Source organism: Triticum aestivum, chromosome 5D, assembly GCF_018294505.1.
Source record: "Triticum aestivum cultivar Chinese Spring chromosome 5D, IWGSC CS RefSeq v2.1, whole genome shotgun sequence".
Classification (NCBI taxonomy): Eukaryota; Viridiplantae; Streptophyta; class Magnoliopsida; order Poales; family Poaceae; genus Triticum; species Triticum aestivum.
In genome coordinates this window covers 92,184,242-92,206,483 of record NC_057808.1, presented here as the reverse complement: position 1 = coordinate 92,206,483, position 22,242 = coordinate 92,184,242, and the positions used below count along the sequence as shown (strand labels likewise).

Here is a 22,242-nt window from a genome sequence, read left to right as displayed (position 1 = left end):
AAGGAACACTGGAGTGTTCATTGCTAGGAGGTTGTTGGCCAAGTGAAGGAGTAGGCACAGCTGGCCTCGAGGCTGCACCACTAGAAAGTGGTGCAAGCATCGTGGTTAGTGTGACTATCCTCATTTGTACCAAGGCCTCAAGAGAGGCATCATGCTCCTCCTTTTGCTTAGCAAGAGCTCGCTCCAGATCCTCTGAAGTGAAGGACTTGGCTTCCGTGCCGCGTCCGTATTCTTTGGATCTGCAACAAGGGGAGTCCCATCGGGGTTCATCTCGCTCTAGGGCGGTTAAGCCACAAGAATAGAGCACGAGGCTCTGATACCAGATGAAAGGATCGAGATGGACCTAAAGGGGGGTGAATAGGTACAGTTACAAATTTTAATTACTACTTAGCAATTTTAGGCAATAATGCGGAATATGAAGGCGAGCCTAACAATTGCAAGTATGATGTTAAGAACTAAGCAAGATAAACAAGTAACACAAGTATGAGAGAAAGAACGCACAATATGATATAAGTAAGTGCTAAGAGACAAGTAACCACAAGTAGAGAGTTAGAGTTAGGAATAACCGCAACTCCGGGAGACGAGGATGTATGCCGATGTTCACTTCCTTGGAGGGAAGCTACGCCACGGTTAGAGAGGTGGATGTTACCACGAAGGCACCCCAACGCCACGAAGGCTCACCCTATTCTCCCTTTGAGACAACACCACAGAGGTGTTTCTCAACCACTAGTGGTAGACCTTGGGGTGGTCTCCAAACCCTCACAAACTTTTCCGGGGGTAATCACAATGGTCGATTCCTCTCCGAAAGACTCCTATCGCCTAGGAGTCTCCAACCTCCAAGAGTAACAAGAACAATGGGGAAAAGCTCAAGACTTGCTCAAATCACAAATTCCTTTGGTGCAAAGAAAAGGAAGGAGTGGATCTATCACTTGATCGGACAATTTGCCTCAAATGCTCTCAAATCCCTTGGGGATCTAAGATTTGGTGTGGAGGAGTGAGAGAGAGTGAGAGTGAAATGTGTTCTAGGGTTTCTTCAAAGTGAATGGTCAACCCTCTCCCGAGGGGGAGGAGGGCTATATATAGTGTGAGCACAAATATGGCCATTGTAGCACAAGTGAACGGGCAGGACGGACATCCGGCCTGGCGAGGCACTTGAAGAACAAAGCAGAAACAGAGGTAAGAACAGAGGGGCTGGACATCCGGGGGTCAAGCCCGGACATCCTGCATATCAGGAAACCACGGACATTCGGCACATGGCCGGACATCCGGCAAGTTCACCATATTGAAACAGTCTCTGGATAGCATAGGCCGGACGTCCGGCAAGGGAGACCCGAACATCCGGGGTGAAAGGAGAGCCCGGACATCCGGTATAGAGGGTCAGACATCCGGCAAACAGCACCAGCACAAGGTGCTCTCTGGATAGCTAGGTCCGGATATCCGGCGAGCAGGCCGGATATTTGACGTGAGGCCCGGACATCCGGGGTGAAGCCCGGACATCCGGCAGGCCAGAGACAGAACATGCCAGAGAGAATAAAGATGGAACTAAAGCATTTTTGGGAAGAAGGTTTGTGGCAAGAGCAAGACTTTAACTAACCCTATCGATCCCCTCTTAATAGTGCGGGATCCTATACTCAAGAAAACAAACATGTAACCAATTTTGATACTTCATCCTTGAGTAAAATCACTTCGTATGCTCTTGATCCACACACTTTGATGAACAGGGGACTAACACCTGAGATTTACTTGACAAACAGTTAGTCCCCTACATGTATATTGTCATCAACATCAAAACATGATGTAAGGGCATGATTGCACTTTCAGTCCTTTAAATTTTTGTAATGACTTTACTGTGGGAAGTCAAATTCCCTAAACTAGCACCTTATAAAAAATTTCTCTCCTATCTTATATATTTATTACTCCCTCTGTCTCATAATGTAAGACTTATTTGAGAGGGAGTATTTATAAGACTCAATTTCAGCTCATTTCATGGATATGCAACACACTTTTACACAATTTAACTCAGTAGCAAATTGCACTATGAGGCTCTGAGCACGATTTGTGGCTCACATTCCCCAACTAGGAGTGGTGCACACATGTGATGGACGCGTTGATGCAGGTCCGGTGCGTCGGCGCCTGGATCGAGTTTTTTTTTTGCGAGAAAACTTCCAATCTATTCATCAACTGTTAAGGTAGTACAAAGAACACCAGAAATAAAAATTACATCTAGGTCCGTAGACCACGTAGCCACGACTACAATCACTGGAGCGAGCCGAAGGCGCGCCGCTGTCATCGCCCCTCCTTCATCGGAGCCGGGCAAACCTTGTTGTAGTAGACAGTCGGGAAGTCGTCGTGCTAAGGCCCAATAGGACCAGCACACCAGAACAGCAACCACCGTCGATGAAGAGAATCGTAGATCAGAAGGATCTAACCTGCAGACACACTGACATAGACAAACAAAGACCAGATCCAAGCAGAACCGAGCAACGGGTGCTATGGAGTATATATAAGATGCAGCTGAGCTTCCAAGGGCTCCCGAAGAGAAGGAGCTCGATTGTGGGCTCATTGACATCGTGTTGCTGGAGGATAGGCAGGGACAAGTTGGAGATGAACGTGTGGCTCTATGACCCGTGCATTGTCTTGAAGGTGCTCATCGTGGTGGACGAAGAAGCGCACACACTCCTACACACAATCATCGTCCATTTCAATGACGTGCTAGGCCGTGGCCCTTTCCTCACCCAAGACTTACCAGGCGAATGCTCTAGACGAAGACGCCAACCTCAGTCGCACTCACCATTTTAACACTTGGCATGACAAGATGCACAACACCGAACCTGACCGTGACGATGTTGGCCCTGGTGCGAACTGAACTTCATTGAAGTGCAGTCAGTTTTAAGTGGATATGCCTAGTTTCAATTTGGAACCCAACATCTCCCGAACGTTCGGTGGGAGCCCTTTCCAGATCGAACGAAACGTTCACTGGGAAGGAGTCCCGAACGAACATGCGATGTCCTACTTCAGCCCATCGAAAACAATCTGACTTAGGCCTCCTGGCCCAACACAATCCCCCTTACCCAAAAGAATTTAAAGTGAGAAAGTGTACTAGAAAAGGGAACTATTATGTATAAAAAAACAGAAAAAACAAACAAACGAGATATGAGTGAGTTCTTGCCATGTAGGGTACAAACAATTTGACCTGTTATGTAGTATACAAGTCTATGCCATGATGTATACAAAACAACAATTTACGAATTGTTACTATAAGATGCCAAGAGAATCATGCAAATGCTAAAAATTGCCGTGGAAAAAAATATAGTAAAGAGACTTTAAGTTTTGCGGTGTGGTTAATAAACATGATGGCAAATACGAAACATATTACAAAATGGCAAGGCAAAAAACATGGCAAAAAAATGCTTGGAAATTTGCCATCTAGAAGCATGGCAAAAAGTTTTGGAAAAGAAAAATCAAAGATCAAAATGCAAAACGTTAGAACAAATGTTTATAAGTCACATTACAATTTGGCATGATGGCAACAATATGCATCATTCGTTTGCCACATGGTCCAAATTTTCATGGTACATTAGGTAGGTTTGCTATGGTAAATATAAAATAAGTTTGCCATGGGCTGTGGAGTTAAATTGCCATGGGATTTAAAGTTATTTTTCCATGGTTGTAAGGTTAATTTGCCATGAACTTTAAATTAAAATTGCCATGGGTTTTAAAAATAAATTGCCATGGGAAAAAAATTAAAAAAAGCCATGGGCTATGAGCAAAATTTGCCATGGCTCTAAAGTTAATTTACCATGGTTGTAAAGTTAATTTTCCCATGCACTACAAAAAATAAACTTCCCATGGGTTGTGAAAATTAAATTGCCATGGATGTAAGGTCAAATTTGCCATGGACTATGATTATATTTTTACATGAGTTGTGTAGTTAATTTTCCATTGTTGTAATGTTAAATTTGCCATGGACTTTTAAGATAAATTTGACATGCGGTGTGAAGTTAAAATGCCATGGGTGTAACATAATAGAATTTGTCGCCCCATAAACTACATTTGCCAAGGATCTAGTTCAAACCTTCCAGCTCTGCTGCTGAGAAGAAATACACTTTTTTGAATAAAAAAAGGGGGCTTTCCCCGGGCCCTGCTTTTTATATAATGATAATGAGGCAACACCGCCAACACATTTTACAGCATTCGGGGCACAGATCAAAACATATCTGCATCATGAAAGTAAGCATAACAAGTTTTGCAAACTGCTGAACAATAGCTTGGATCTAGTTCCAGGCTTCCATCTGCCGCTGAGAAGATTATACATGTATGGAGCTCCCGATCCCAATCTATAACCCAGCTCTTCTCTACAGATTAAATCGATCCCAATCTATAACCCAGCAAATATATGTATGGAGCTTTAATTTCGATCCAACAGACACATAAACTGGAGCATAATGGCCCGACTGGATTCTTCTTTTATGATGACTTCCGTATCCAGACAAATCTAAGACAAGTAGTAATATGGATCCGAGAGAGAGTAGAAATTTTCTTGCAGTAGAGATAAAAACCAAACAGCTTATGTATACTACTATGACCAAATATGTGTACATGCATAAATCATCACTGAAGCTTTTGACGCTCACAGATGTATGCTAGTAGGTTTTAGCGATCGAACCTGGAATCTGCAGTCTGAAGCAATTCAGTTGAGCTTCAAAACAGGTCTGTTTGGATTTCCCGCAAGCTGGGCCCGCAAGTCATCCACGAAGCCATCCTCATAGCGACCCTTGAGCAAAACTTGCTTGAGGCTCGGGAGAGAAGGCAGCCCTGCAAACAACACCATGTTGGCTTTGTAGCGCCAGCCACGAAACTGCAGCAGCTCGATCTTTGGGGCTGCCCCTCCTTGGAACTCCACAGATTCGAGCTTGTCTAGGAGGCTGAGCTCCAGCACCGTCAGACTCGGGAATGCCGTGTCCCGATTTAGACTGAAACGAAGCTCTTCACCAGCAAACGAGTGCCTCAGCAGGCGCAGTATGGCCAGGTTTGGTAAATTGCCAAGGACCTGCATGGCTGCATCAACCTCCAATATCCTGCTGCTCCGCAGCTCCATCTTCACGAGATTCCGGAGCCCCTCGATCCAGTCGGGCAATTTCACCAGGTTACCGTACAGCTTGAGGCTCTGTAGTTTTTTCGGAGGGGACGGTAGGGCATCCAAGCAGCCGGATAAACCAGGGTTTCCCTCTGACCGCACTAACAAAGATTCCAGGCAACTGAGCTTTGAAAGCGCTGAACACAAGTCTTGAGAGTTTTTCTTGTTGATGCCGGTCACTCTTAACTTCCGCAGCCTGGTGAGACTTTTTAGGTCGTTTAGAACAGCCCTACCCCTTGATCCTGAGACGTTCACAACACCCATTGTGTCCAGGGCTTTCAGTCTACGAGTGCCCCTTGGCACTTCGACACCATTTGGACTTTGGCGCGTCGCGGCAGAAGGTAATTTATTGCAGCAACACGCAGTGCATATATCACGCCTGTTAGGGTCACCATCCATATCCATTACCTCTTTCAGAACCTGAGGTGCGCAACAACCCACACAGAATGCCATTGACGACAAAGCCAGAGTGCATAGGGTGTCTGCATATGTTTCATGTGTACCACCATCGTTACTTCCAATGCCCCCAGCACGAATATGCTCTAGCTTGCTAAGTTTGATAATGGTCTTCGGTAGTTTGATTATGCTTGTATATGTAACATCTAGTGTCTGCAGCTGCCTCAGGTTACCCAACGAGTCTGGCAAGTGATAAATATCATCACATCCTCTTAAAGAAAGGTACCTTAGATGAAGAAGCTTCCCAATGCCCGTAAGATGGTGATCAACTAGACCTGATGTCCCCTCTAGGTCCAGCACTCGCAGCAACCTCATCTTCTCAGACATGAAAAATGGCCTCCACTTCCCAAACACCGTTAATGATCTTATACAAGACATGTCCACTATGCTCTTGAACTCACACTGATCTCCCTTCCAGCTACTACTTACGGCAAGATGGCGTATTGTTCCCCGGTTGTTTAATTCGCAGCCTTCCTCCAATGTGAAAACAAGATTATCCTCCGCTGATTTTGAGATACCAATTTCACGAATGAGATCATGGACTTGGCAGGAGTCAACTCCTCTTCGACTATGAATGGATTCTTGAGATGGTAGGATCATGCTCCTGCTTATGAGTTCCATGAAATAGCTCTCCGCTATTTCCTCCGCGGATTTGCCACGCAACTCCCTTGAGTAGCCCTCTGCAATCCACCGACGCACCAGACGTCTTCGGCTAACCTTGTCATCTTGGGGGAAGATGGAGAAATACAACATACATGACTTGAGATGGTAGGGTAAACCATCGTAACTTTTGTTAAGGACTGCTGCTATCCTTTCAAGCTCTGGATTCATCTCCAACTCGGCACTAATATGGTCATTCAATTTCATCCACTCCAAAGCGGTTTTAGGTTGGTTTGCCAAGAAGCCACCTATGGTGACAATTGCAAGGGGAAGTCCATCACACTTCTTTAGGATCAGATTTGCTTGTTCAACCAACTCCGGATATTCATCATTCAGATATGTAATCTTGTGAAATACCTGAAATGTATTCAATTTAAATTTTTAGTTGCCACAAAACTAAATTAGCTGCATGCCTAATAACGGATTTTGTGCTTTAAAAGTTTATTACCAAAGGTAAATTGCACCGTGAGTTCTTTAATTAAGCATGCAAGTAGCTACTAGCCAGTCATGCCCCCCACAGGGTTTTAGCTATCTTCTAAAATAATCTCAACATATTAAATTAATATGGAGGGGGAACCTTGTAAAATACAGATTGTGTCTGCTCAAAAAACACATTAAAGAAAAGATCTTGGCACTTACAAAATAGAAATTAAACAAATAGGGCATTGATGCATGATGATAGGGTCGCAGGTACCTTTTCCATGAAGAGGTTAAGTCCATCTTCATACCCCAGAATTTGAAGCTTGTATATGTTTTCTTGTTTCTTTGAACAGTGCCTAGCAATATTTTCTGACCTTGTGGTAACTATGATACGACTTGATGTTTCCCTTGCAGGTAAATGTTGTATTATAGAGTCCCATTCTGTGGTAGACGATAGATCATCAAGAACAATCAAGTACTTCTTTCCTTCTAAAATATCCGTCAGTGACCGTTGGAGCCTAGGTTTTGTTCTGCCACCCGCCAAGCCTGCTTCCTCCTTATTTTCATAATCCTCTGCATCTAATTGTCGAGCTAAACTCTTGATGAGCTCGTCACAATTGAAGGGATGCATAATTGTTACACAAGCGCGGTACCTGAATTTGACACTGAGGTGTTGGCTTTGATACACATCTCTAACTAGTGTTGTTTTCCCAAGACCGCCCATTCCCCACACAGAAATCACATCAAGCTGTTGGCTATCTTCATTTGAAATTAGTTTGATAATATCAGATTTTTCTTTCTCTCGACCGACTTGCTCATATTCCTTAAAATCAGCTATCGCCGTCTCTGTGTGAGCGAGGCTCTTGTTGTCTGCAGAGTTGCTACTAGTGGTACTAGCTATGTTAAAGCTAGACCCTGCCTCAGTTGCATCAGCTCCATCTTGCAAACCCTATACAGAAATAGATAATGATTAGGTGCTGCCTTCTATTCCCCAGTAATGTTTCAGCAAGTTTTAATTTGAGTAAACTGCAGCAAGACACAACTCTCCAGGTTGTTGTACCACAAAACTACAACTCTAGGGGTTTTGATACCCCACTCTGTCAGGTAAAATGAAATCCGACAGATGTGGCTCACATGGTGTTGACTATGGCAGGGGCAGCTCATTTTTGGCTTAAGCTGATAGGTGAGCTCGCCTTGAGCATTCCTGTTCACTGAGCTCTTAAAAAAATTGGTTGCTTTTTCAATTGCGGGCCAAATTTTAAAGCAAAACTCCAATTTTCCAAATAAATATGAAAAAAATCTAGTAACTCAATCTACATACCATGAGTATTCTAGGGAAGTTTGAGCGCATTTTGGCTTAGACTTCAAATTTGGTAGAGAATTACAAAAAAATTCTAGACATTCAAATGGCTCACCAAAATGTGCTAAAAAGTTCCCAGAACACTCGAGAAGATAGATTGGATTACTAGAATTTTCTAAGATTATTTTTTGAGAAGTTTTAATCTTTAAATTTGTCTGTTTTTTTAAGTCAAGGTTTTTGTTGTAGAGCCCAATGAGTCTGCTCTGCCCGAACCGGGCTCACTTACTGACTCAAGCCGAAAATGAGCCAAGTCACTGTCATAGTAAATGCCATGCGGGCCCTGTCTGTTAGATTTCATCTTAATTGACTAATTGACTTGATTACGTTTTTTTGTTACCCTAGTGTCCGGGGTATCAGTTAAAGAAACCCAGAGTTGGAGTTCTGCGTTACACCAGCTCCTAGAGCTGTGTCTTGCTGCATTTTTTCACTTCTAATTTTTGCAAATGTTCATATGACATTTTCCAATGTTCACAATCAAATAATTTCCAAGGAAAACTATGTAAAAATTATGTAGTTTGCAGGTCAAAGAAGTTATAATTCAATTACAAGAGCAGTATTGGTCAATAAGTGAATTATAACATGATAATTATGATCATCAATATGGGTTCAGCACCACAAAAGCACGCCACAAAGCACAATGTAGACCTAAAATGATCCCATCTCCTACAATGTATGTGCCAAAACCAGATGAACATGTAGGCTGAAACGCTCTTACCAATCTAGATGCATCACTAAAAGATAAGAATATCAGCGTCAATGAGCTCTTAATGCTCAGCATGCCTGTATCTACATGGGATGTAAGTGACCAGCAAGACAAGTGTGAGATTTGCTGATCTCCTCTCTTCTCTGCAACCCACACGTCCATCAGCCACAATACCGTACCAACATTTGCTCGAACACATTTAATGTGTCTGAGGAGTTGCTGCCCCGGCAGACAAAATAAACCATCCTAGATCTCATCTCACCAACCGAATAGCATGATGCAGGCCCTGTGTCGTGTCATATCCCTCCCCATCTTTCTCCCTTCTTCATTGGTGACAAGGAGAGAGAAGCGCCACCATCCGAATACATGGCTGTTACCAAAACATAAACGTTGGTAACTTTCCCACAAAGTCTTCTATCTCCAATGCCAGTCCCTATGGTCGGAATGCAAGATGCTTGGACGAGAGAGAGAGAAGAAGCTGCAGTGGAAATCAGGTGATCTAACGAGTCTGTCTTTCGTGTAAATGAAAAGCACGGGGACTGCAAATTATTGGTTTACCATTGTGATGGCGCCTTCACCTTTTGCTTTGCCTTCGGACGCCCCCCACATCCGGCTCTGCCTCTGGAGCAGTCACTTCCATCGGCATTCATCAGCAAGCGGACACACACTTAAGAAGAAAAATGCAAAATAATAGGGCTTTCAAGTATCAACTATCATTCCATGAGCTTCCAAATTTTCCGAAGAGAAATATTTTAAAGAGACAAGCTTTCCCAAACTTGAGCGAGCTTTGACAAATTTGGCATAAGCTTTCAAAATTCAATGGGATGACTACAGAAAATCGTAATTGAGTCCTTTTCACTGAACAATCAAGAAATTTAGTAAGTAGTTTCAACCTCATTACATTAATCACAAATTTTCCTATGATTGAAGCATTTAAGCTATGGAGATCTCAACCTCCAAAAATCTCAATCACAAGATTCGATCCTCAACAGAAATCCCCAATTCCAACAATAAAACATGAAGCCTAGGATCACCACACATGGTGATCTAGCTCCTCAAGCAGGAATGGTCGTCCATGGCAGAGCTCTCGGAGACATCCTATGGATAGAGAAGAAAAGGGGAAGGAAAGGTGATGTGGTTTTTCCATGGCTGCACTATCCAACGCTAATGTGTAAGTAGAGCACCGGCAGTTGCAGACAGGGCCGCCCTAGTCGGGAGAAGTGGGACTGTGGGAGGCAAAGCTCCCATGTGTGACTCTTGATGTTTTTTTTCGTGATACGAAAACACTCAATGTTGTGAAGAAGGCTTAAGAAGGAAACATGAAATTAAGGATAACAGGGTGACAGAGAGGTCGATGATGGTCACAAGGAGCCCTTCTGTTGGTATCACGCCATGATGTGCTGGACGTGTCAAATTGTGCTCATTGGTGAAACTTAATGGTTTTTCACAAAACACATCCGAAAATCACCAGGGATAGTAAAATTATCCAATGTGAGAAGTTTAAGGACTATGTGAGATAAACATTTTAGTGGGTTATACTCGTCAATGGTTCAAGGGAATAAAGTAATCATTTTCTTTAGAAGCAACTACGTGAAATGCCAATATGCATATATATTTATCAAGCAAATACAATCATGCATCTCACTTATCTAAAAAGGGGTTAATGATGGAACTTGGATGCCAAAAGAAAACAGGAGAGTTGGCAAAATTTTATCCAAAAAGGGATGGCATGTTTACCAACTGATAAGGTTTTTTTTTTTTTTTTTTTGCATTTTCAACAAGACATGCCTGCACAGTTGTGTGTATAGTGTTGTACAATTTTTACATTTATCTTTGGAAATTGCTCAAACATCAATATTTTGATATATGCTGACACTGCAATGAGCTAGGGTAATGCCATAACATTTTGTAATCAATTGATGAATGCAATTTGATACTAATTAGGGTTCACAAAACTAAGCAATCGAGTGATGTATTTACCATCAGATTTTTATTTGAAAAAAAGTACACCTATCGTCTTTCAATTATTAACCGAGTTATGATTTCCTATCTAAACTCCATCACAGACAATTTTGCCCATCCACCAATGGAACCGTTTACATCTCATCGATATCTCAGAAACTGTTCTAAGACACTATTGGGTGACAACTGCCAACCCTGTGGCTCTTCCATGTCTGCTTCCTATCAGCGTACCATTAAACATTGCCACACTCAGCACCAAGGTGTCAGGACTAGATTATACTCCCTCCGTTCCTAAATATTTGTCTTTCTAGAGATTTCAACAAGTGACTACATACGGAGCAAAATGAGTGAATCTACACTCTAAAATATGTCTATATACATCCGTATGTGGTAGTCCATTTGAAATCTCTAGAAAGACAAATATTTAGGAACGGAGGGAGTATGTTGGTAAATAATGCACAAAAACTACTGAGAAATAGTAACCTTACCTACTGTCAGATATTGTTGTTAATTATTACTGCATTAGTTGACTCTGAAGATAATGTAGCACTAGTCAGAGTATATTTTGACAAGAAAAAGAATACCTTCTCGTAGAAAGCATAGAGAGCCTGGTCCATATGCAACTGCTTGTGGTCAGCTGCTGCAGTCTGTTGTCTTATGCATAAGCTAGCAACCTCAACTTGCTCCGTGGATACTATGATTCGACTTCCTTTCTTGTAATTTAAGAAGAAAACTTTAACACAGTCCCATTCTTCAATAGTACGTATGTCCTTGAGCACAATCAGGTAACTCTTTGTACTCACAAATCTCTTGAACTCATCAACCAAATCATTTTCCTTTGTCATCTCCATCCACCTCAGATCTTGCGCCTCCGTAGTTGTCCCTTGTAGTGAATTTACATAAAACTGCCTCAAAATACTCCGCAAGTACTCTGTTGGATTGACAGGACGCACCAACTTGATCCAAGCAAAGCATTCAAACTTCTTGTGCATCTTCAGATCTTCGTATGCCTTTTTTATGACAGAGGTCTCCCCAAGATCACCATTTGCTCTCCATAATGCGATTACTCTAAGGGCGTCATCCTTCTTGGAACTGATCAGGCGGATGAGATCCATTTTTGCTTTGTCCAACTGCCGCCTAGCTTCCTCGGCGCCGGACATTGTTACGCCAGCAACGGGGAACTCACTTGTGGTCGTGGAGATATTGCTAGGCTTGGAACCAGAGCCGTCACCATTGATGAGGCGGTAGCGCTTGTTCCTGCGGCTGACATCCTCGACCTTGGCTCTAAGCTCCCTCATCTGCTTGCCAACGAGGCGCCGGTCCAGAAGGGTGCGAGCAACGCGCCACCAAGACTGCTTCTGTAGCCGGACAGCGAATTCCTGGAGGGAGTCCTCGACCTCATAGGCCACGTCGCGGACCTGCTTCACCCAGACCCTGACCACCCTGTCCTTGTCCTCTGACCCGTCGTGTGCGGCCATCAGGAACGCCTGCATCATCTCCAGCTCATCGGCGATGAAGGCCTGATCACGCTGAACTCCAAGACGTGAGGCTACCTCCCCAGCACCGGCAGACCTGGCGTAGCTGAGCGCCCCAATCACCACAGACTTGCCCAGACTTAGCACGGTGGCCTCCATTTAGCTGCCCCGTTGTAAACGATTGTTAATGCTAATCCTTAATGCAGCAGGGTGTACTCAAGTCGTTAATAAAAGAATCAGCTTGGTTACAAGGGTGTACGTTGAAGTGCTGCAGTGGAGTGGGCGAACCGAGGGCCAGCCGGAGCCCCGCGCCCCTGTCCAATCCGATGGCAGAGGTAGAAGAGCACCGTACCGGATCTGGTGGAGGTCGGCGGCGACTGTAACACGGGGGAGGTTGAGGTGGTTAGTGGAGGAGTCGGAGTCGCGTCACCTGGTGCCGCCTGTTGCCGGTGTCGCGCTCGGCGCACCGCCGGGAGCCGCCGTCTCGGTGAAGGTGAGGATTAAGGGAGGGATAGGCAGGGTTCGGAGAACGGATTGGGGATTGTTTTTTTTTTTTTGGAAAAGGCCCACCAAGACGAAGTAATACGTGAAAGCTGAATAAAACTGTTGTTTATTGATGATTTGGTGCGGCATACAAGAGTATATAAGAGGGTACAAACCGACTTGGGGTAGGGGTACAAAACTGACTTGGACTAGAAGTCGTATACCATAATGACTACTCTAACATCCCCCGCAGTATCAACGGCAGGCTCGACGACGTTGAGACTGAAACAGATATCTTGAAACGGCTTAGTAGGCAGTGCCTTGGTGAAAATGTCAGCAAACTGAGCCGTAGAGGGAACATGAAGCACCCGAACCTGACCAAGAGCAACCTTTTCACGAACAAAATGAATATCAATCTCAATATGCTTTGTGCGTCGGTGTTGAACTGGATTGCTGGTCATGTAGATTGCTGATATGTTGTCACAGTAGACAATAGTGGCCTGCTCAATAGGCATGTGTAGCTCGGAGAGTAACTGTCGAATCCAGATGGTATCTGCAACGGCATGTGCCACAGCGCGATACTCAGCCTCGGCCGACGAACGTGAGACTGTAACCTGTCTTTTCGAAGACCAAGAAATCAAATTGTTACCAAGAAAAACACAAAAACCGGAAGTGGACCTTCGAGTGTCAGGACAACCAGCCCAGTCTGCATCAGAGTATGCGGTAAGCGAGTTTGGAGAAGAATTATTGAGGTGGAGACCATGATTGAGAGTTCCTTTTAAATACCGAAGAATGCGTTTAACATGAGTATAGTGAGGAACCCGGGGATCATGCATATAGAGACATGCTTGTTGAACAGCAAAAGAGATTTCAGGACGAGTAATGGTGAGATATTGGAGAGCACCTGTTAGGCTACGATAGAGAGTAGGATCGGAAAAGGGTTCACCGGTAGCCGAAAGTTTAAAACTAGTATCGACAGGAGTGCGAGATGATTGACAGTCAAGCATACCAGCACGATTAAGAAGATCAAGAATATACTGGCGTTGGGAAAGAAAAAGGCTGGAGGAATCTCGAACAACAGCAATGCCTAAGAAATGATGAAGGAGTCCTAGGTCAGTCATAGAAAATTCAGATCTAAGAAGAGAGACAATGTGATCTAAGAACTTTTGAGAGGAGGCGGTAAGAATGATATCATCTACATAGAGAAGTAAATAGGCAGTGTCAGAAGTTTGATGATACACAAAAAGAGAGGTGTCGGAGAGAGATGGAGTGAAGCCTATTGTTTGAATGAAGGAGGAGAAGCGTTGAAACCAAGCTCGTGGGGCCTGTTTAAGACCGTAGAGAGATTTCTGAAGAAGACATACATGAGTTGGAAAGGATGGATTTTCAGAACCCAGAGGTTGCTGGCAGTAGACAGTTTCTTGAAGGGAACCATGGAGGAAAGCATTTTTAACATCAAGTTGGTGAATGGGCCATGAAGAGGAGACAGCAACACTAAGAACGGTGCGAATGGTGCTAGGTTTAACAAGAGGAGAGAAGGTTTCTTCGTAATCAATTCCTTGTTGCTGAGAAAAGCCACGACAAACCCACCTGGCTTTATATCGTGAGAGGCTCCCATCGGAGTGGAACTTTTGGCGAAAATCCATTTGCCAGAAACAATATTTGTATTGGGAGGACGAGGAACAAGTTGCCAAGGTGTTGTTTTGAAGTAAAGCATTATATTCTTCTTGCATGGCAGCGGCCCAATTGGGATCAAGTAGAGCAGTTTTGTAATTCTTTGGAAGAGAAGTGAGAGATACGGAGGTATGAAGGTTTAGGCGGTCTTGGGGTTGATGAAATCCTGATTTGGCCCTAGTACGCATGCGATGATCATTAATCGGGGCTGCTGTAGGAATAACACGAGGGGGTAAGGTGGGTACTGGTGAGTCCGGCGCAGCGGAAGAGTCGGACGAAGGAGTAGGGCTGGGTGGTGGAGTGGGAGCAGGGCTGGGTGGTGGAGTGGGAGTAGGGGCCGGGGGTGTTGGGGAGGAAGCAGGGGTCGGGGGTGTTGGGGACGTCTCGGGTGGGGTGAGTGTATGGTTGGGATTGGCTATGGTGGGTGTTAATGGTGGTGGTGATAAGTTGTGTTCGGCAGGCAGGGGAGTATATAGTTGGAAAGGACGGGGAGAGGGGGTGTTTGCGGAGCTAGGGGTGTTGGATGGTGTACTAGTGCGTTGTGAGAAAGGAAAAATGTGCTCAGCAAACGTGACATGACGAGAGACATGAACGTGTCCGGTGTGAAGGTCGAGACAGCGATAGCCTTTGTGCTCGTCAGAGAAGCCGAGAAAAGCACATGGGATAGAGCGTGGTGACAATTTATTTGCAGAAGTGGCGTAGGCATTGGGAAAACAGAGACAGCCGAAAACACGAACCGCGGAGTAGTCGGGGTGGGAAAGAAAGAGGGAATAATAGGGAGTAGTGTTGGGTTTAGTTTTAGAAGGTCGAATATTTAGAAGGAAGGTGGCCATGTGTAGGGCTTCAGCCCAAAACTTGGGAGGCATAGATGATTGAATGAGGAGAGTGCGAACTATATCATTGAGGGTGCGAAGAGAGCGTTCTGCTTTACCATTTTGAGGGGAGGTGTAGGGACATGAGAACCTAAGCAGGATGCCATGTTGTAAGAAGAAAGTACAATTTTAATGTTATCAAACTCGCGACCATTGTCACATTGGATAAAGCGAATTGGGAGGAAGAAGTGAACACACACATAGCGTTGAAAATTAAGGAAAAGAGAATGGACCTCGGATTTGTTGCGTAGAGGAAAAGTCCAGACAAAGTGGGTGAAATCATCTAGGATAACAAGGTAGTATTTAAAACCCGAAACACTTGCAATGGGAGAGGTCCATAAATCACAATGTATTAATTCAAAGGGATAAGTGCTACAAGAACTAGAGGAACTAAAGGGAAGACGCACATGTTTGCCTAATTGACAAGACTCGCAAAACACAGAATTATGAGAGTCCCTATTACATGGTATGGTAAATTCACTAAGCATAGAAGCTAAGACGGCGGGGTTGGGATGGCCCAAGCGACGATGCCAGAGATCGACGGAGGCCAGCATGGATGTTGGAGGGGTGGCGGCAGGAACTCCATTAAGAGAATAAAGATCACCGGAGCTATTGAAGCGAGCGATCTCGGCCTTGGTCAGGTAATCCTTCACAGATAAACCAAAAGGGTCAAATTCAGCCGAAACTAGATTGTCGCAAGTAAATTGGCGAACAGAGATAAGATTTTTAATGAGGGCGGGTGCAACTAGAACATCGCGAAGGTAAAAGAGGTTTGGTGGAAGAGGGAAGTTGAGCCTGACCAACACAATATATAGGAATAGATGATCCATCTCCAAGGATAATGGAAGGGAAAGGAGATTTAGTGCAAGAAGATAACCAATTACTAGATGCAGACATATGACTAGAGGCCCCTGAATCAAAGATCCAATCCGTACCTGAGTTTCCTTGTGCAGCAAAGTTATTCATGGCCTGGAGAAAGGCAGCTTGATCCCAGCTCGGCGTCGCAGGTGAGGGTGGCGTCGGAAGCAGTGCCGGCGGATACGATGGTGAAGGCAGTAGGGCCGGCTGGGGAGTGTAGTAGGCATTGGCCGGCTGTGGTGGGGGTGGCGTCGGGAGCAGGGCCGGCTGAGGTGTGTAGTAGGCGCCGCCGTCGGTGCTGTAATGACCATAAGGAGCATACGTCGGGGCGGCGTGATAGGCATTGGCCGGCTGTCGGGGGTTGAGAACCCCGGGAGCACCAGTAGGCGGCCGAAGGCCGGGTTGCCAGGCACCTGAGTATGTCGGCGGAGCACCGAGGGTGGACGGAGCGGACCAGGGCATGGGCCATGCTTGACAAGCCCCGTCCAAGGATCATGAGGAGGCCGCCATGCAACCGCAGATGGAGCACTGGCGGGTGGTGCAGGACTCGGTGCTGGTGATGTCGTAGGCGGAACCGAATGAGTCGACGGCGGCCTGTAGATAGGGTTTGTGCCGCGGTAGTTTGGACTAGGACGCCAGCCTGGGGGCGGTTTAACAGATGACGATGCGGACGGCCCGGCGGCAGCAGCCGGCCTGGAAGGCGGCGCTGGTGTAGACGACAGAGGAGGACGAGCCGCAGCATGAAAGACCTTGGGGCGAGAGTCCTTGCGAGCTTGTGTTTCCGCCGCGAGTTGTAGCAAGGAACGAACTTCAGCGAAGGTAGGAGGGGGCCGTATCATCGGTATGAACGAGGCTTGCTTGTCAAAGTCTTCGCTGAGGCCGACGACGACGATATTGATTAGCTGTGAGTTGCTAACTGTATCGCCGAGTTCGCGGAGCTCATCACCAATGGTCTTAACGCGCTGGCAGAACAGGTTCACCGGGGCGTCTCCTTGCACCATATTGCGAAGCTCGGTGTGGAGAGCGTTTTTCCGAGCGTCGGTGTTGCTTTGGAAGAGCTGACGGAGGGAGTGCCAGATGTTGGCAGCGGTGGTGCCGTCGTGATCGAGCATGTTGAAGATCTCGGTGGTGATGCGGGTGTAGAACCACTGGACGATCGCGAGATCGTCTTTCAACCATTGCGGATCGTCGGGGCGGGGAAGACAGTTGGCGGCGACATGCGAGCGCAGGTTGCAGCGGCCGAGGTGGAGATCGAAGAGATGTCTCCAATGGTAGTAGTTGTGGGCGGCGAGATCAAGAACTATGGGGATGTAGGGGCTGACGTCGGAGATTGTGTCAGCAAGAGATATTGGTGCGGCGAGGATGGGTGCAGGGTAGTTTTGTGGAGCTATGGTGAGGGCCGAGAGAGAAGCGGCCGCGGCGTTGGCAGCCTTGGCGATGAGTGCGGCCCGGCGCTCGAAGTAGCCGGGCGGCGGCGGCGGCGGCGGCGGTGGCGTTGGCGGAGCCATACCCTAAACCCTGGGACCGGTATCTGATACCATGAAAGCTGAATAAAACTGTTGCTTATTGATGATTTGGTGCGGCATACAATGAGTATATAAGAAGGTACAAACCGATTTGGGTAGGGGTACAAAACTGACTTGGACTAGAAGTCGTATACCATAATAACTACTCTAACAATACGTACTAGAAGCGAGATGACTTGTAAGCTGGGACCCTCGTACGTTTTCCCCCTCTCTCCCGCAAAAAAAATCAATCAATCAATGAGCTTCACAAAAAACAAAAACAAAATCAAAATCAATCAAATCCACGTATCTCGCCGCTGCCGGACCGTCTTCCTCACTCAAAAAAACATGGCCTTTTCTTTTCATTTTTCTCTTGGATGGAAACCGATGGAACACAACAAGATCCGCATTCTTCCCCAATTCTGGCTGCTGCGGACGCCATTTTTTCCTTTGGAGCCTAAGAACAACTCCAACGGGCCGACCCAAACGGCCGGCGATTTCGTCCGTGTTATGTCCATTTAGGTCGGCCACCCGCCCGGCGTCCGCTCTTTTTTATATTTGTGTCGACAGCGCGTCCAACGCGCCGACCCATATGTGCCGGCGTGGCCGGCTGATCGCCCAATATTACATTGATTTGCATTTAAACATATTATCAAATAACATAGTTTACCGAATAAAATAGTATAGTTTTACAAGCCGGATACAAATAAAAATGTTTCACATAGTTTTTCAAACGAATAAAAAAAGATACATCTATTGGTTGCCAACATGAGCCCACATATGCTCAACCAAATCATTTTACAGCTGCACGTGAGTTTCCCACTCACGCATGTCTTCATGAAATTGGGTGAACTATTCAAATGTTGACGCTACTCCATGCTCAGGCACAACATTCTCACCCTAAAACTAAAACCCTTGATCGTACAGACGTTCCGGGCGCTCGTTTTCTACGATCATATTGTGCATGATCACACAAGCAGTCATCACCTTCCACAGTTTCTGCGTGCTCCAGGTATTAGCAGGATACCGAACGATGCCCCATCGAGATTGCAAAACACCAAAGGCACGCTCGACATCCTTCCTAGCACTCTCTTGCTCTTGGGCAAATATTTTCCTCTTCTCTCCGATAGGGTTGGGTATTGTCTTGACAATAGTGGTGCACTAAGGATAGATACCGTCACCCATGTAGTATCCTTTGTCGTAGTTGTGACCGTTGACAGTAAAGTTCACCGGTGGGCTGTTGCCTTCGGCAAGCCTAGCAAACTCCGGCGACCGCTGAAGCACGTTGATATTATTGCGTGATCCAGCCATGCCAAAGAAAGAGTTCCAAATCCAGAGATCTTGAGACGCCACGGCCTCTAGTATGACAGTGCAAGCCCTGACATGTCCCTTATACTGCCCTTGCCAAGCAGAAGGACAGTTCTTCCACTCCCAGTGCATGCAGTCTATGCTGCCAAGCATCCCTGGCAAGCCCCTTCTGTCATTCATCGCCAACAAACGGGCTGTATCTTCAGCTGTTGGCTCTCTCAAGTACTCAGGGTCAAACACAACAATAACAACCTTGCAAAACTTATACAGGGACTCTAGGCATGTAGACTCACTCATACGGACGTACTCGTCAATGAGATCACCGGGCACTCCGTATGCAAGCATTCGGATGGCGGTGATAACCCACAAGTATAGGGGATCAATTGTAGCCTCTTTCGATAAGTAAGAGTGTCGAACCCAACGAGGAGCTAAAGGTAGAAATGTTGGAAATATGCCCTAGCTAGAGGCAATAATAAAATGGTTATTATTGTATTTCTTTGTTCATGATAATTTTCTATTGTTCATGCTATAATTGTATTAACTGGAAACCGTAATACATGTGTGAATACATAGACCACAACATGTCCCTAGTAAGCCTCTAGTTGACTAGCTCGTTGATCAATAGATGGTTATGGTTTCCTGACCATGGACATTGGATGTCATTGATAACGGGATCACATCATTAGGAGAATGATGTGATGGACAAGACCCAATCCTAAGCATAGCACAAGATCGTGTAGTTCGTTTGCTAGAGCTTTTCTAATGTCAAGTATCCTTTCCTTAGACCATGAGATTGTGCAACTCCCGGATACCGTAGGAATGCTTTGGGTGTACCAAACGTCACAACGTAACTGGGTGGCTATAAAGGTGCACTACAGGTATCTCCGAAAGTGTCTGTTGAGTTGGCACGAATCGAGACTGGGATTTGTCACTCCGTATGACGGAGAGGTATCTCTGGGCCCACTCGGTAATGCATCATCATAATGAGCTCAACGTGACTAAGGAGTTAGCCACGGGACCATGCGTTACGGAACGAGTAAAGAGACTTGCCGGTAACAAGATTGAACGAGGTATTGGGATACCGACGATCGAATCTCGGGCAAGCAACATGCCGATAGACAAAGGGAATTGTATACGGGATTGATTGAATCCCCGACATCGTGGTTCATCCGATGAGATCATCGTGGAACATGTGGGAGCCAATATGGGTATCCAGATCCCGCTATTGGTTATTGGCCGGAGAGGTGTCTCGGTCATGTCTGCATGGTTCCCGAACCCGTAGGGTCTACACACTTAAGGTTCGGTGACGCTAGAGTTGTTATGGGAAATAGTATGTGGTTACCGAAGGTTTTTCGGAGTCCCGGATAGGATCCCGGACGTCACGAGGAGTTTCGGAATGGTCCGGAGGTAAAGATTTATATATGGGAAGTCATCATACGGTCACCGGAAGTATTCGGGGGTACCAGGCTATGGCCAGCATGACCGAAGGGGTTCCGGGGGTCCACCGGGAGGGTCCACCTGCCCCGGAGGGCCTTATGGGCTGTAGGTGGAAGGGAACCAGCCCCTAAGTGGGCTGGGCACCAACCTCCCCCTAGGTCCCATGCGCCTAGGGTTGGGGGAAACCCTGGAGGGGGCGCCCCCCTTGACTTGGGGGGCAAGCCACCCTCCCTGGCCGCCGCCCCTCCCACCAGATGGGATCTAAGGGGCCGGCCCCCCTCTCCCTTGCCCCTATATATAGTGGAGGGGTAGGAGGGCAGCCGCACCCCTTGGCCTGGCGCAGCCCTCTCCTCCTCCTCCTCCGTAGTGCTTAGCGAAGCTCTGCCGGAGAACAACGAGCTCCATTGCCACCACACCGTCGTGCTGCTGGAGTTCTCCCTCAACTTCTCCTCTCCCCTTGCTGGATCAAGAAGGAGGAGACATCCCCGGGCTGTACGTGTGTTGAACGCGGAGGCGCCGTCCGTTCGGCGCTAGATCGGATCTTCCGCGATTTGAATCGCCACGAGTACGACTCCATCAACCGCGTTCTTGTAACGCTTCCGCTTAGCGATCTTCAAGGGTATGAAGATGCACTCCCTCTCTCTCGTTGCTAGCATCTCCTAGATTGATCTTGGTGATACGTAGGAAAATTTTGAATTATTGCTACGTTCCCCAACAGTGGCATCATGAGCTAGGTCTATGCGTAGATTCTATGCACGAGTAGAACACAAAGTAGTTGTGGGCGATGATTTGTTCAATTTGCTTGCCGTTACTAGTCTTATCTTGATTCGGCGGCATTGTGGGATGAAGCGGCCCGGACCGACCTTACACGTACTCTTACGTGAGACAGGTTCCACCGACTGACATGCACTTGATGCATAAGGTGGCTAGCGGGTGTCTGTCTCTCCCACTTTAGTCGGATCGGATTCGATGAAGAGGGTCCTTATGAAGGGTAAATAGCAATTGGCATATCACCGTTGTGGCTTTTGCGTAGGTAAGAAACGTTCTTGCTAGAAACCCATAGCAGCCACGTAAAACATGCAACAACAATTAGAGGACGTCTAACTTGTTTTTGCAGGGTATGCTATGTGATGTGATATGGCCAAAAGGATGTGATGAATTATATATGTGATGTATGAGATTGATCATGTTCTTGTAATAGGAATCACGACTTGCATGTCGATGAGTATGACAACCGGCAGGAGCCATAGGAGTTGTCTTAATTTATTGTATGACCTGCGTGTCAATGAAAACGCCATGTAATTACTTTACTTTATTGCTAACCGTTAGCCATAGTAGTAGAAGTAATAGTTGGCGAGACAACTTCATGAAGACACGATGATGGAGATCATGGTGTCATGCCGGTGACGAAGGTGATCATGCCGCGCCTCGAAGATGGAGATCAAAAGGCGCAAGATGATATTGGCCATATCATGTCACTTTATGATTTGCATGTGATGTTTGTCATGTTTACATCTTATTTGCTTAGAACGACGGTAGCATAAATAAGATGATCCCTCACTAAAATTTCAAGAGATGTGTTCCCCCTAACTGTGCACCGTTGCGAAGGTTCGTTGTTTCGAAGCACCACGTGATGATCGGGTGTGATAGATTCTAACGTTCGCATACAACGGGTGTAAGCCAGATTTACACATGCCGAAAACACTTAGGTTGACTTGACGAGCCTAGCATGTACAGACATGGCCTCGGAACACAAGAGACCGAAAGGTCGAACATGAGTCGTATAGTAGATACGATCAACATGGAGATGTTCACCGATGATGACTAGTCCGTCTCACGTGATGATCGGACACGGCCTAGTTGACTCGGATCATGTATCACTTAGATGACTAGAGGGATGTCTATCTGAGTGGGAGTTCATTAAATAATTAG

The 22,242-nt window shown here is 46.1% G+C and overlaps 1 protein-coding gene across 2 annotated transcripts; it reads right to left on the bottom strand.

Annotated features, from left to right (window-relative positions):
- Positions 1-4,436: 4,436 nt before the first annotated feature.
- LOC123119634 (disease resistance protein PIK6-NP) lies at positions 4,437-12,734 on the bottom strand. Of its 2 annotated transcripts, XM_044539493.1 has the most exons (5): positions 12,433-12,734; positions 11,283-12,336; positions 9,295-9,357; positions 6,948-7,622; positions 4,437-6,610 (listed from the first exon to the last, which is right to left on the bottom strand). In XM_044539493.1, the coding sequence occupies exons 2-5, from the start codon at positions 12,330-12,332 to the stop codon at positions 4,691-4,693; spliced, it is 3,708 nt and encodes a 1,235-aa protein (XP_044395428.1). In that variant the 5' UTR covers positions 12,333-12,336; positions 12,433-12,734; the 3' UTR covers positions 4,437-4,690. The 2 variants fall into 2 exon arrangements, with proteins under 2 accessions (XP_044395428.1, XP_044395429.1); XM_044539494.1 differs by lacking the exon at positions 9,295-9,357.
- Between the last annotated feature and the right edge of the window lie 9,508 nt (positions 12,735-22,242).